The sequence below is a fragment of the Kogia breviceps genome, chromosome 15, assembly GCF_026419965.1.
Source record: "Kogia breviceps isolate mKogBre1 chromosome 15, mKogBre1 haplotype 1, whole genome shotgun sequence".
In the NCBI taxonomy this organism is placed as follows: domain Eukaryota; kingdom Metazoa; phylum Chordata; class Mammalia; order Artiodactyla; family Physeteridae; genus Kogia; species Kogia breviceps.
This window is the reverse complement of record NC_081324.1, coordinates 58,543,566-58,555,850: the sequence shown is the minus strand read 5'-3', so window position 1 is coordinate 58,555,850 and position 12,285 is coordinate 58,543,566. Positions and strand designations below refer to the sequence as shown.

Genomic DNA, 12,285 nt, shown 5'->3' with positions numbered 1-12,285 from the left:
CTCTAGAGCCCATGAGCCACAACTACTGAGCCCATGTGCCACAACTACTAAGCCCACACGCCTAGAGCCGCTGCTCCACAACAAGAGAAGGTACAGTAATGAGAAGCCCGTGCACCACAACCAAGAGTAGCCCCTGCTCGCTGCAACTAGAGAAAGCCCACAAGCAGCAATGAAGACCCAAAAATAAATTAAAAATTTATTTAAAAAACATTTTTACCACTATCTTAACCATTTTTAAGTTATTTAAGATTATTTTAACCATTTTTAAGTGTATAGTTCTCTGGTTTTAGGTAATTTAACACTGTTGTGCAACCATCACCACCATCCAGCTCCAAGACGCATTTCATCTTGCAAAACAAACTGTGTACCCATTAAACACTATTTCCCAGCTCCCCTCTCTCCCCAGCTCCTAGCAACCACCATTTTACTTTCTGTCTGTAGGAGTCTGACTACTCTAGTCACCTCATGTAAGTGGAATCATTCAGCATTTGTCTGTCTAGGACTGGCTTATTTCATTTGGCATAATGTCCTACAGGATCATCCATGATGTAGTATGTGTTAGTTTCCTTCCGTTTTAAGGCTGAGTAATATTCCATCATGTGTATATACCATATTTTGTTTATCCATTCATCCATCAGTGTACACTGGGGTTGCTTCCACCTTTTGGCTATTGTGAATAATGCTTTGAATATGGGTAAACAAATATTTCTTTGAGTTCCTACTTTTGATGTTTTCGGGTATATACCTGGAAGTGGAATTACTGGATCATACAGTAAGTCTAAGTCTATTTTTAAATTTTTGAGGAACCACCATACTTTTTTCCCATAGTATCCAGTGATGTTTTTAAGCCTCAATCTTCTACCTGTAAGGTGTGGTTATGATACCAACCATGGAAAGGCATATATTTGGAAATATTACTAAAACTGACTCAAAAAGAACATCTGGATAAGCCAATAACACTGACCTTAATCCTCAGTGAAATTTAATCCTCAGTCACACCTGCTGGCAAAAAAAAGTGCAAGGATCAGATGGTTTAAAGACAAGCTCTATTAAACACCAGCAACAAGAAAAAGAAAACTAACCAATGCATTTAACACAGCTGGTATAACCTTTATGAGGCCTGATTTATGTAATACCTTATTGATTTTCCTATATTATCTGTCTGTACAACCATCTCTAAAAGGATGCATCATAATTAGGGATGATGTACACGTGACTGGATATGGAACAACCATATTCAACACAGGCTTATGAATTAAGTGCCAATTTAGTATCCAAACCAGAAATTGAGATGAAAATAGATAAAATGCTGTTAGAATTGGTGGGCTGGAAGCATGTGTATTCTCACCTTAGAACACTATAAATCAAGGGCTAAGTTGTGGTACCATGAGAAAGACAGGTCTGGGAAGGTTTAAAGAGGTAGCTGTAACTAGGCTTTGCAGAATGCACAACAGCAGCTTTTGTGGGCCACAGAAAATTTAAAAAGTGCTTTCTTATGCATGGTGTTGTTTGGGTCCAGAGAAGAGGTGTGGAACCATGACACATGGGTCTAAGCCGCCCAGCTGAAAGAAAGGGGACTGTTAGGAATAATGGGAGGCAGGTGGGAGAATGGGTAGGTGGAGAGAGAACAGAGTGGATGGGGCCTAATCATGGAGAGCCCAAAAGTTAAGGAGGAAGGAAGGAGACTGGATGTAATGCCTTATGAAGTGTCAGGGTTTTCCATTAGGAGAGTGGTGTGATGAAACGGTGCATTTGAAATCATAAACTAGCTAGAGAGTGCAGCTTGAGCCAGCCAGTTGAACAACACTAATTGAGTGGTGGCTGATACCAGGACAGTAATAAAGGACAAGAGAGGTGTATATGAATGTTAGAGGCTCCAGCAGTACGTTAGCTGTAGGCAGTAAAAGACTGGGAGCTTGGACGATGAGAACCGTGGTTCCACAGACAGGAGGTAAATTGAGAAAAATTATGAACTTCAGCTTTGAATGTGTTGAATTTGAGAGAATGGTGAGAACATGTGAATGGAGGTGTCTCAGCCGGCTAGCTGGATTAAGGACTGGCCCGGAACTCTTCTCACTACTGCAAGCTTTGTCATTTATATATCAAACAGTATTTGTCTTTCTCTGTATGACTTATTTCATTATGCATAATACCCTCCAATTCCACCCATGTTGTTGCAAAAGAGCAAAAATTCATTCTTTTTTAATTTTTAATGGCTGAATAGTATTCCACTGTATGTATATGTACATCTTCTTTACCCATTTGTCTGTTGATGGACACTGTGTTGCTTCCATATCTTTGATACTGTAAATAATGCTACTACATTGCTATGTTGCAACACTACAATGGAGTGCACGTATCTTTTCAAATTAGTATTTTTGTTTTTTAATGGTTCTTATTTATGCTCATTTTCCCCCTCAGATTGTATGTGCTCCTCAACAATCTGTTAATTGGTTCATAGCTCCTGGAAGGTCTATATTGTGTTGGATATTTCTTGGGCATTTCTCCCAGAGCTAAAATAATTAGGACCTAAGGGAGATTATTAGTAGATAATTGTTGAGTTGAATATTAGTTTATCATTTTTTTCCAAAATACCTCAGCAGTGTAGTTCTTCCTATAAATTTCAAAAGTTCTTTGCAAATGTAATTCCTCTGAGCCATCTAATAAGCATAAAGCAAATGGCAGAATAAGCCTCTTTTGCAAGATATTCCCAAAAGAAGTTCTACAGGCTGAACAGTTTTCATAATATCAATATGTAGTGAAATTCTCAGATTAATATTCTGAAGTGTCAAAACTATCAGGATATTTTCAAACTGTGACAAAGACATAGCTCATGTTCCTTTCAAACTCTCTCAGGGTCCAGCAATGGGGCCCATCACAGTTGTCTGAAGCAAGGACTTGGGGGAAAACATAATGGAAATCATTTTTTTCTCTCTGAGTAACACAATTTAGAAATGATATTTTCTTCTCAGAGTATATGTAGTGGGTAATATTTAATTATAAAGTATTAAAACACAAACTCCCATCTTGAATATTGAAAAGCTGTGGTGGTCTCTGTTTATCTAATTAGAGGAATTTCATTGACATGAAAGAGTAAAGTTTATGGCAGTTTGTTTTAGTCAGAACCATTATAAGCATCAAGCATTTCATCAACAATTTAATTTTTAGCATGTATTCAAAGTCCAAATGTGACTGTCTGTTATGAATAAAAACACAGTAAAAGCTTTAATAAAAATTGAAAAGCACTGAGTTGTGTCCCTATTAGGTGCTCAGAAGAGAACAATTACGGAAAGAACATCATTCAAGGGAGCAGGTGGGAGCTTGTGAGGAACAGACACACCAGAGGTTATATGTGGTGTGTAACCAAAATGGTGTGTAACCATTTGCAACCAGACTAGAAAGGTAAGCAGGATTTAGGTGTGGTTAGGAAATTAATGAGTCTGATTAATACTGTGTGATTTAAATGTAATTCTGGGACTTCCCTGGTGGCACAGTGGTTAAGAAACCACCAGCCAATGCAGGGGACACGGGTTCGAGCCCTGGTCCAGGAAGATCCCACATGCCGCAGAGCAACTAAGCCTGTGCACCACAACTACTGAGCCTGCACTCTAGAGCCTGCAAGCCACAACTACTGAGCCCACGAGCCACAACTACTGAAGCCTACACACCTAGAGCCTGTGCTCCACAGCAAGAGAAGCCACCGCAATGAGAAGCCCGTGCACCACAACGAAGACTAGCCCCCGCTCGCCGCAACTAGAGAAAGCCCACGCGCAGCAATGAAGACCCAATGCAGCCCAAAATAAATAAATAAATTTATAAAAAATAAAAATTAAAAAAATAAATGTAACTCTGTACCTTTGAAGTTTGATTAAATTGATCATGGAGTTTAAGAAAAAAATACGAGTGAGAAAGGCAAAATGTGGAAAATCATCTGGCAGGCTAAACTCACTAAGTCTGGCTGGAAAAAAAATGTTCAAACTCAGAAGACTGTGAAAATCTTTCAATCTTCTAGGTGAGATCAGAAGTGAACTGAAGAAAGCACTTCTTAATAGGCTAATCTAAAAGAGAACACTTTTTCCTCCCCTTGTTATTATACTGGAATTGAGTAAAGTTGGGGAGAAAAAGGAGAGGAATCCTAAATTGATAAAGTGACTAGGAAAATCAGCGAATTATTGCTGACTCTTATAGCAATTCCCAAAGTCAACTGAAAGGTATGCATTTGTGTGTGTGTGTGTGTGTTTTAGTTGATATATAACCAACAGAAAGTGGGATAGAACTTATGGTCTGAACATAGTCGATTTCTTACTAAAACACAAAACATCAACAATTCTTCAGTGATGTATAATAGGACCCAGGGTCTACAATACATAACATTCACATTTGTTATGTCCAGGATACAACTCAAAATCTTTCAACATATTGATACATACAACCAGGAAAATAGGGCCAATTCTCAAGGGGAAAAAAATGCCAACCTCAAAATGGAACTATCAGACACAAACCTTAAAGCAGTGATTATATCTATGCTACATAAGGTCAGGGTAAACACATTTGAAATGAATGAAATGATACAAATTCTCAACAGAGAAATGGAAAATAGAAAAAGGAACCAATTGAAAATTACTGAACTGAAAAACACCATATCTGAAGTGAAAAAAGTCACTGGATGGACTCAATATAAGAATGTAGATGATAAAGCAAAGGGTCAGCAAACTTGAAAATAGAACAATGAAAATTATCCAACGTAACAAACAGAGAGATAAAAGATTGAAAAAATCCCCAGTGTCAGGTAGATAACTTCTACAGATCTAACATAGCATAATTGGAGTCCCATAGGCAGAAGAGAGTGGTTGGAACAAAAAAATTTTTTTCATCAAGAATGGCAAAAAGTCCCCCAAATTTAGTGAAATACATAAATTTACAGATTCAAGACACTCAGCAAACTCCATACAGAAAAATTTCAAAGAAAACAATGCCTGAACACAATAATCAAACTTCTAAAATCCAAAAATAATTAAAGAATTATTGAAATCAGCTAGAGGAAAAAAGGACACATTACATACCAAGGAACAATGATTCAAATATCTATGAATTTCTCAGGAGAAATCTCAAAGGCCAGAAGATAGCAGAACTACATTTTTAATGTACAAAAAGAAAAGTTTATCAACCCAGAATTCTACATCCAGTGAAAATATAAAAGTATCTTTCAGAGATAAAAGCGAAATAAGGACATTCTCAGATGAAAGAAAACAAAGATAATTCATCAGGAGCAGTCCTGCTCTTGTATCCAGAATATATAAAGAACTCTTATAACTCAACAATAATACAAACAATCCAATTAAAAATGAGCAAAAGATATGAATGGATACTTCACAAAAGAAGAAATATGAATGACCAAATGCAGAAGAAAAGATATTCATCATTAGTCATTAGGAAAATGTAAATTAAAACCACAAAAAGATTCAACTATATACCATCTAGAATGGTGAAGTGTTCACAAGGATGTTGAGCAACTGTAACTCTTGTACACTGCTGGTGGGAATGTATAATGGTTCAACCACCTTGGAAAACAGTTTGGTAATTTCTTTAAAAAGTTAAATATACACCCACCATATGTCCATTCTATTCTATTCTATTCTTAGTTTTTATCAAAGAGAAACAAAAACATATATCTACACAAAGACTTGTAGATACACATCCTTAAGAGATTTATTTGTAGTAGCCAAAAACTAGAAACATCCCAGATGTCCATCAATACAAGAATTGATAAAGTGTGGTATATTCATATACTGGAATATTACATAGAAATAACAAGGAATAAACAATTGATACATCAACAACATGGATGAATCTTAGAAGTATCAGTATTATTTGGAATGAAAAAAGCCTTACACAAAAATACATATTCTATGATATCATTTATATAAAAATCTAGAAAATGACTGAGGTGAAGGAGAGAGGAATAGATTTACAAATTGGCATGAGGAGACTTTTTGGGGTGATGGAACTGCTGACTATTTTGTTAGTGGCGATAGTTTCATGAGTCTATACATATATCAAAACCAGTCATTTTACATATCTGCTGTTTAACTGTACTTAATATACCTCAATAAAGTTGTAAAAAAAATAATTTAAAAATGTTGACAACTCAAATCCTCTCTCTTTAGTCCTATGGCTATTAATAGGCTCAATTTAAATTCCACATGGGTATTTGAATTTGATACATCAAAGCATGCTTGTAATACTGAACATTCTTGCAGGAAAGACACTGTCCCTGCAATCACATTACATGACTGACCTGGGGGGTTTGCAGTTCTCCATTAAGTAAAATATTCAAGTAATTGAAATCTCTGCTCTTGTCAGTATTAACCACAAATTTCCATGTGTTTCAGATTTCTCCAATTAACTTACTGTCTATGAAATGATGAGAAATGAATTTTTAATTGATTGAGGATCTGGCTAGGCCTCAGGGTAGTCATTTTAAACCTGTACAAATAGGAGGTAAGAAAAGATAGAAGGCTTATATGATCTGACCCAAAACACTCTGGAAGGAAATTTTTAAAAATAAATACAATTCTTCTCAGACCTGTCTAACACACCCATGCAGAAAACAGGAGAATATGCCAGGGAATGAATATTGAGGGCTTGGGAAGGGGTGGGCTCAGAAGCGGGGGAGGTGAATATAAGGCTAGCTAAGAGAATATTTATTGCTATGCAGGCACTCTCCCCACAAAAAATAAAACATGGTTCTTGATTTTTGTTATATATATTTTTTCTCTTACCAGTCTGATCTTAAATCATTGAGAACTCATTTCAGTCATTTCAGGTCATCGATCACTATCACTCTTAATATTATGTTTTTAATTACGTACAGAAGTCTTTAAATATGTACAAAAGTCTTTAAATACTAAAATTCCATTTTTGCTTGACTTCACACTCTGCAGACATTCAGTGTGTGTTTTTCTCACATCAACATTAATAAATTTCACTTCCAATCCTCTAAATGTGGATGCTCCCCAAATTTCCAATATTGACCTTGTCTTTCTGTTTATCCTGTCTTTAACTTCAACCTCATCTACATATAAGGTTTCAAACATATCCGAGGTGCAAAGTATTCCAAAAGATTCAAAAAATCAATATTCACAGTCCTGACTTGTCCTTCAAAATCCAGTTCCTGCTGCTACGAGGCATTTCCACTTGGATGTGTCACCCAGCACCTCAGACTCACCTTGTCCAAACATGCCTATTTCCTCCCCACCTCTAGCCCACCCAATTAATTTCATCTCTGGATTTCCCTATTTTTATTGGTGCTACTATCATTCTTTCAATAGGTTATAAATTATCCCATCGTTAGAAATGTCAGGATAATGCTAATACTCATATCCAACGAGTCAGCCAGTGTTACTGCTTTTCCCTTCAAAATGTGTTTTGCATTCCCAACTTTATTTCCATTTGCTAGTTTTTGTCTTTTTCCACTCATTCAATAAATACATATACAGCAATAACTATATGAGAGGCACTATTCTTGGTCCTGGGGTACAAACAAAACAGACCAAGTCACACCCTCCTGACTTCATCTATCCTACCACCTTGGTGTCAGTCTCTTCCAGCTTGAGGGAGCTGTCTACTCAGTGCAGCCTGCTTGCACTGCTAAAGTGCTTCTTTGCTATATCACTATGCCTCCTCTTGCCTCTCAAGGGCTCTGTAAGATAAATTCCACCCTCTTAAGAGTTCCATCCCCTACAGTCTATAGAGGACCATCCCAAACTCCTTATCTCCCTGGCCCTCTGTCCCAGGCAAAATGGGATCTTTGCTTTTGGCTCATTCCCACTTCATTACTCTTGCCTGTTATACTTTTCCATCTAAAATTTATTCTTCTCATCTCTCTACATGTGACATTCTTAAATTCCCCCTCTTATGTGAATTCTTCCCAGCCCACTTCTACCTTTCTTGCCCACTTCCAAATTATTTTATCACATATACCTGGCAATTAATCATGGTTTACCTTAGGGCATCTATTGCATTGCAAAGGACTCCTTATAAACTGCATTGTTATTTAGCTTTAAATGTTTGTCTTTTCACCAATCTTAAGTAGTTAAGTTAAACAATAGCTGATGCAATATATCTGACTGCAAGAAATTGCATACCAGCCTGTCCTCCCTAACTCATAAAAGTTTGACCAAACCCAAGATCAGGAAGACAGAGTTGAGCCCTGCCTCCTGTTCTCCTTGCTGGTGGACCCAGTAATAAAGCTCTTATTTTCTCAAGGCTGGTGCAATAGTATTGGCTTCCATGCACATCGGGCAGTAAGCCCTTGCTCAGTAACAAAGGATGTTTACATTTTGTTAGAAAGAAGTGAGGGAGGGGACTTCAATCACAGGGGAAAATATCATTTGAGAGTCTATACAATAATAGCTTAGTGGACCTTTGAAGAAAAATGTAAAATATTCAATTCTCCCACTCTTTAAGATATAAACGCTAATAATAAAAACATTCTTATTTCCTTATTAAGGCTTGTTTAGAAAGAGAGAAAAGATGGAGAAAGGAAGAAAATAAGATTTGTTGATTTTCAGGAATGGGGAAAAGATGACAGACACCAAGGGATAGGAAAGGCCATCTCTTCAAGCCCATCCCAATGATGATTCCTATTGTATGGCTACCATAAACACCATATTTTCTTCAACTATTCAAATTACAGATATTTAGTAACACTATCCACATAAGTTCCTTTGTACTTGTCCACAAGTTCTCATTTTGTTAGGAAAATATTGTCACCTGTTTTACCTAGGCCTCAGTCTAATCCCTATTGCTTCCAGTCTCTCCCCGCCGCTGAATGCTTAGCCAAAAAGTGATCCTTCTTTTCCCTTTTCCCTTACCCCATTCACCCTGTGCCACACTAGTGCAAGCAAACTGCCCTCCTAACTTGCTTAGGTGATGTCCATCCCATACCCCTATCCACATTTCCTCTAGGACAGCAGCACTTTCTACCTGGCCACCTTCATCCTCCCAGCCTTGGGTTAAGACATTTACAGAAGTTAAATAATTTGCACTTACTTATACAACTGGTAGGTAGCAGAGTGAAACCTGAATAGAGGTGCTTATACCTGTATACCTCTCCCTATTCCCTCGCTCTTAATTACCACACTAAGTATGATTATAGTGATTAAGGGAGATCATAAAGTAATGAAATGGATTTTTCTGTATGGCTTGTGACAAATCTGTAGGTACTGCATATATCATGTAAATGAGACCATCTATGCAATATTTATGCCTGATTAGAAAGACTTCTCATGGGTTGTCTTAGGTGAGCACTGGTCTGCATTCTGCTGAAATACTTCAAGTTTAATGTGCTTTTAGATACTATAGTCAAGAATGGTACATTTTATACCTAAAGATTCCAATCCACAAATGAATTGTTTTCTTGCCATTGAGCAGCAACTAGAAAATGTGCTTTGCATTCCATTTACTGTAAGATGCAAATAAAATACAATAAAACATCCTGCACAGATGATAAAAGGATTACTTGCAACTGTAAGTACCTTTAAGAAACCTTTCAGAAGACACCAAGTGTGTTTAAGAAGAAACCAGGGGCTTCCCTGGTGGCACAGTGGTTGAGAGTCCGCCTGCCGATGCAGGGGACACGGGTTCGTGCCCCGGGCCGGGAAGATCGCACATGCCGCAGAGCAGCTAGGCCCGTGAGCCATGGCCGCTGAGCCTGCGCGTCCGGAGCTTGGGCTCCGCAGCGGGAGAGGCCACAACAGTGAGAGGTCCGCGTACCGCGAAAAAAAAAAAAAAAGAAGAAACCAAAGTTTAAAAGGGAGGATTGCAAAACAGTGTGTTTTCATTCTTCCCTATGGGTAATGTGAGCTGTAAACAACGCATAACGTTGGAGAAGTGGGGCCTGGATCAACTACTGAAAAGGAAGAATAACAAAAATATTTCTCCAAGTTTCTAGAGTTTTAGGGTTCTAGAAAGAGTGCTCGAATTTTCAAAGTGGTCTTACGTATATGACCTCATGTTACCATAATGATCCCCGGCAGCAGGCAGAGTAAGTGTAAGGTTCTCCACCTTACAGGGGAGGAAGCTGAGGCTCAGTGTCAAAATCCTTTATGAAACTTTTTACACCTAATAAATAACAAGGAGGCACAAGTGATCCGAATGTTGTTTTAAAAACCTTTGGAAACAGCTACCTACTTCCTGAATGGCAGCACTGACCTGACAAACGAAGTTTTCCCTGGATGACTTAGACCAAAAGTAATCGATAGGGGAAGATTTGTAGGCCAAATTATTAATCAAGGTCATGCTGATGGAGTTTTGTTTAATACAGAAATGGATCTCAGGGATCAAATGTAGATAATGAACAACAACAAAAAAGAAAGGAGCCACAAGATCTTAGACTTCCAAGGTGTTAAAGACAACATTCCTTCCCTCGATAAATATATATTGACCAGCCACCATGTTAGATGTTACGAATCCCATGGTAAGCAAAACAGGTATTTGCTCCCATCCTCACAGAGTTTACAATCCAGTGTGTAGGGTGTAGGATGAATGAGATATATATCAAGTTTTTAAAAGAAATCTCAAAACGATATGATTACAAACCATGCTGGCACCCCAATCTCTGACTTCCACCTCCAGAACTAGGAGAAGTAAACTGATGTTGTTTATAAGCCAGCCAGGCCATGGCGTTTTTGTCCTAGCAGCCTGAAGGGACTTAGGAGGACTGATCTAACCTGGTCCTCTGGGGAGCCAGAGGAAGCTTCTCCGAGGACGTGATGGAGATGCTGAGGTCTGAAGGTTGAGCACGAAGCACGGGTCTGCTGCTGGGGGGCAGGAGGTTGGAGTGGCACTGGAAGGCTGTTAGGCAGGAGGAACAGATGGCACAGAGGTACTGAGATGCGGGAGGGGAGGAGCACCTCCTAAGAAACCTGAGCTTCCTAGAGGGCTGTCTCCACCCCCGCGTTCCTTTCTCCCTCTTTCCTCAACGGGGCGTCCACCCCAAGGTCCCCTGACACGGTCTGCACTGAGGTCACCAGCAAAGGCCAAGGTGACTCTAAAGGTCACCTCTCAGGGACCACTTCTCTGCTCAGCAGCCATCAGCGTCCCCCAGGGGCAGCGCCGGTGACGCCCCACCGTGTGCCCCGGGCACCGGCCAGACCACGCCGAACCTGAGCTGCCACCGCCAGCACCGGGCTCTTACCGGGCGCGGCCCCCGCTCACCCACAGAGCAGCCCCGCCTCGGCCCGGGTTTGGCTCCCTGACCCCGGGTCTCACCTGGAAGCCTCGCCGCCCCGAGCCCCGGCGGCCTCTCGGGTCCGCAGCCCCGGCCCAGCCCGGGTCCAGCGCGCGCACGCCTCCCGGTCACTGTCACGGGGCCGTGGGTGTCATTTACTCGCGGAAAGGACGATGCAAATAACCGGGAGGAGGAAACACGGGGTGACCGGCCGCAGGCCGGTGCGGGGACCGGGCCGAAGTGCCCGGGGCCTGGGTCTCCCTCCGCGGCCAGTCCGCCCCCTTGGACGGGCCGCTTCCGGCCTTGGGTCTCGGGAGTCCCAGGAGCCGCTGTTCTCCGTCGGAGGCCCGGCCCTCGCCCGCCTTGGACTCCTGAGGGAATATTCGGCCCCGCCGGGTTGGGCAGTTTCATGGTTCTCTGGGGCCCTTTCCACTCCTTAGACGGGGAAACTCGGGGCAAAATTCTTCAGAGCTTCACCTTCCAGGTCAGCGTCGTGAGGCGCGCGCGACGCCCTGAATTACGGGAAGCGTACCCGCGAACGCTAGACGTGGGGGAAAAGAACGCGCGCCCGCGCAGAGCGCCGCTCTTGAAGTGAGCGCCACGCGCAGCTGCTACGTCAGGGGGTGTGGCCTGAGCTCCAAGGAGGGCTTGACTGGGGCGAGGCCGACCTGGTAGTGGGCGTGGCGATGGGGTGGGATGGGCAGGGTTGGCCTTCTTCAGAGGGGCGGGGGCGGGGAAGCAGGGGGCGGGGCCAGCCTGGCGGCGGGTGTGGTGGCTGGCAGGGTGGGCGGAGTCGACCTGCAGCAGCGGGGGCGGAGTAGGGAAGTTGCGAGGGGGCCCAGAGGTGACTGCCCGGCCTTTTGTGACTTTGGTTAGGACGGTTGGTGGCCGTTGACGGTTTGGTGGTGTGGTCTCAGCCCCGGGGGCGGGGTCAGTCATACCCACGCTGTCCAGCTCTGTAGAAAGCAGGAACCCGCGGCCACCCCAAGCTGCAAAGAACATCTGCTCCAAGAAGCAAGGACCCTGCGAGACCTGAGAGGTGGGGAGAGAAG

At 41.6% G+C, this 12,285-nt stretch overlaps 1 protein-coding gene across 4 annotated transcripts in view; it reads right to left on the bottom strand.

The window, feature by feature from the left end:
* Nucleotides 1-11,795, bottom strand: part of LOC131742894 (proline-rich proteoglycan 2-like) — an 80,583-nt gene extending 68,788 nt beyond the window's left edge. For 2 of the 4 annotated variants that reach the window (XM_059041281.2, XM_067014537.1), the window contains exons 1-3: nt 11,275-11,795; nt 10,734-10,857; nt 965-999 (exon numbers count right to left, since the gene is read on the bottom strand). In XM_059041281.2, the coding sequence (XP_058897264.1) occupies nt 990-999; nt 10,734-10,857; nt 11,275-11,644 (504 nt within the window). In that variant the 5' untranslated portion in view covers nt 11,645-11,795 and the 3' untranslated portion in view covers nt 965-989. The remainder of the gene's footprint in view (nt 1-964; nt 1,000-10,733; nt 10,858-11,274) is intronic. The other 2 variants (XM_067014536.1, XM_067014535.1) reach the window with 2 other exon arrangements.
* Nucleotides 11,796-12,285: the final 490 nt, after the last annotated feature.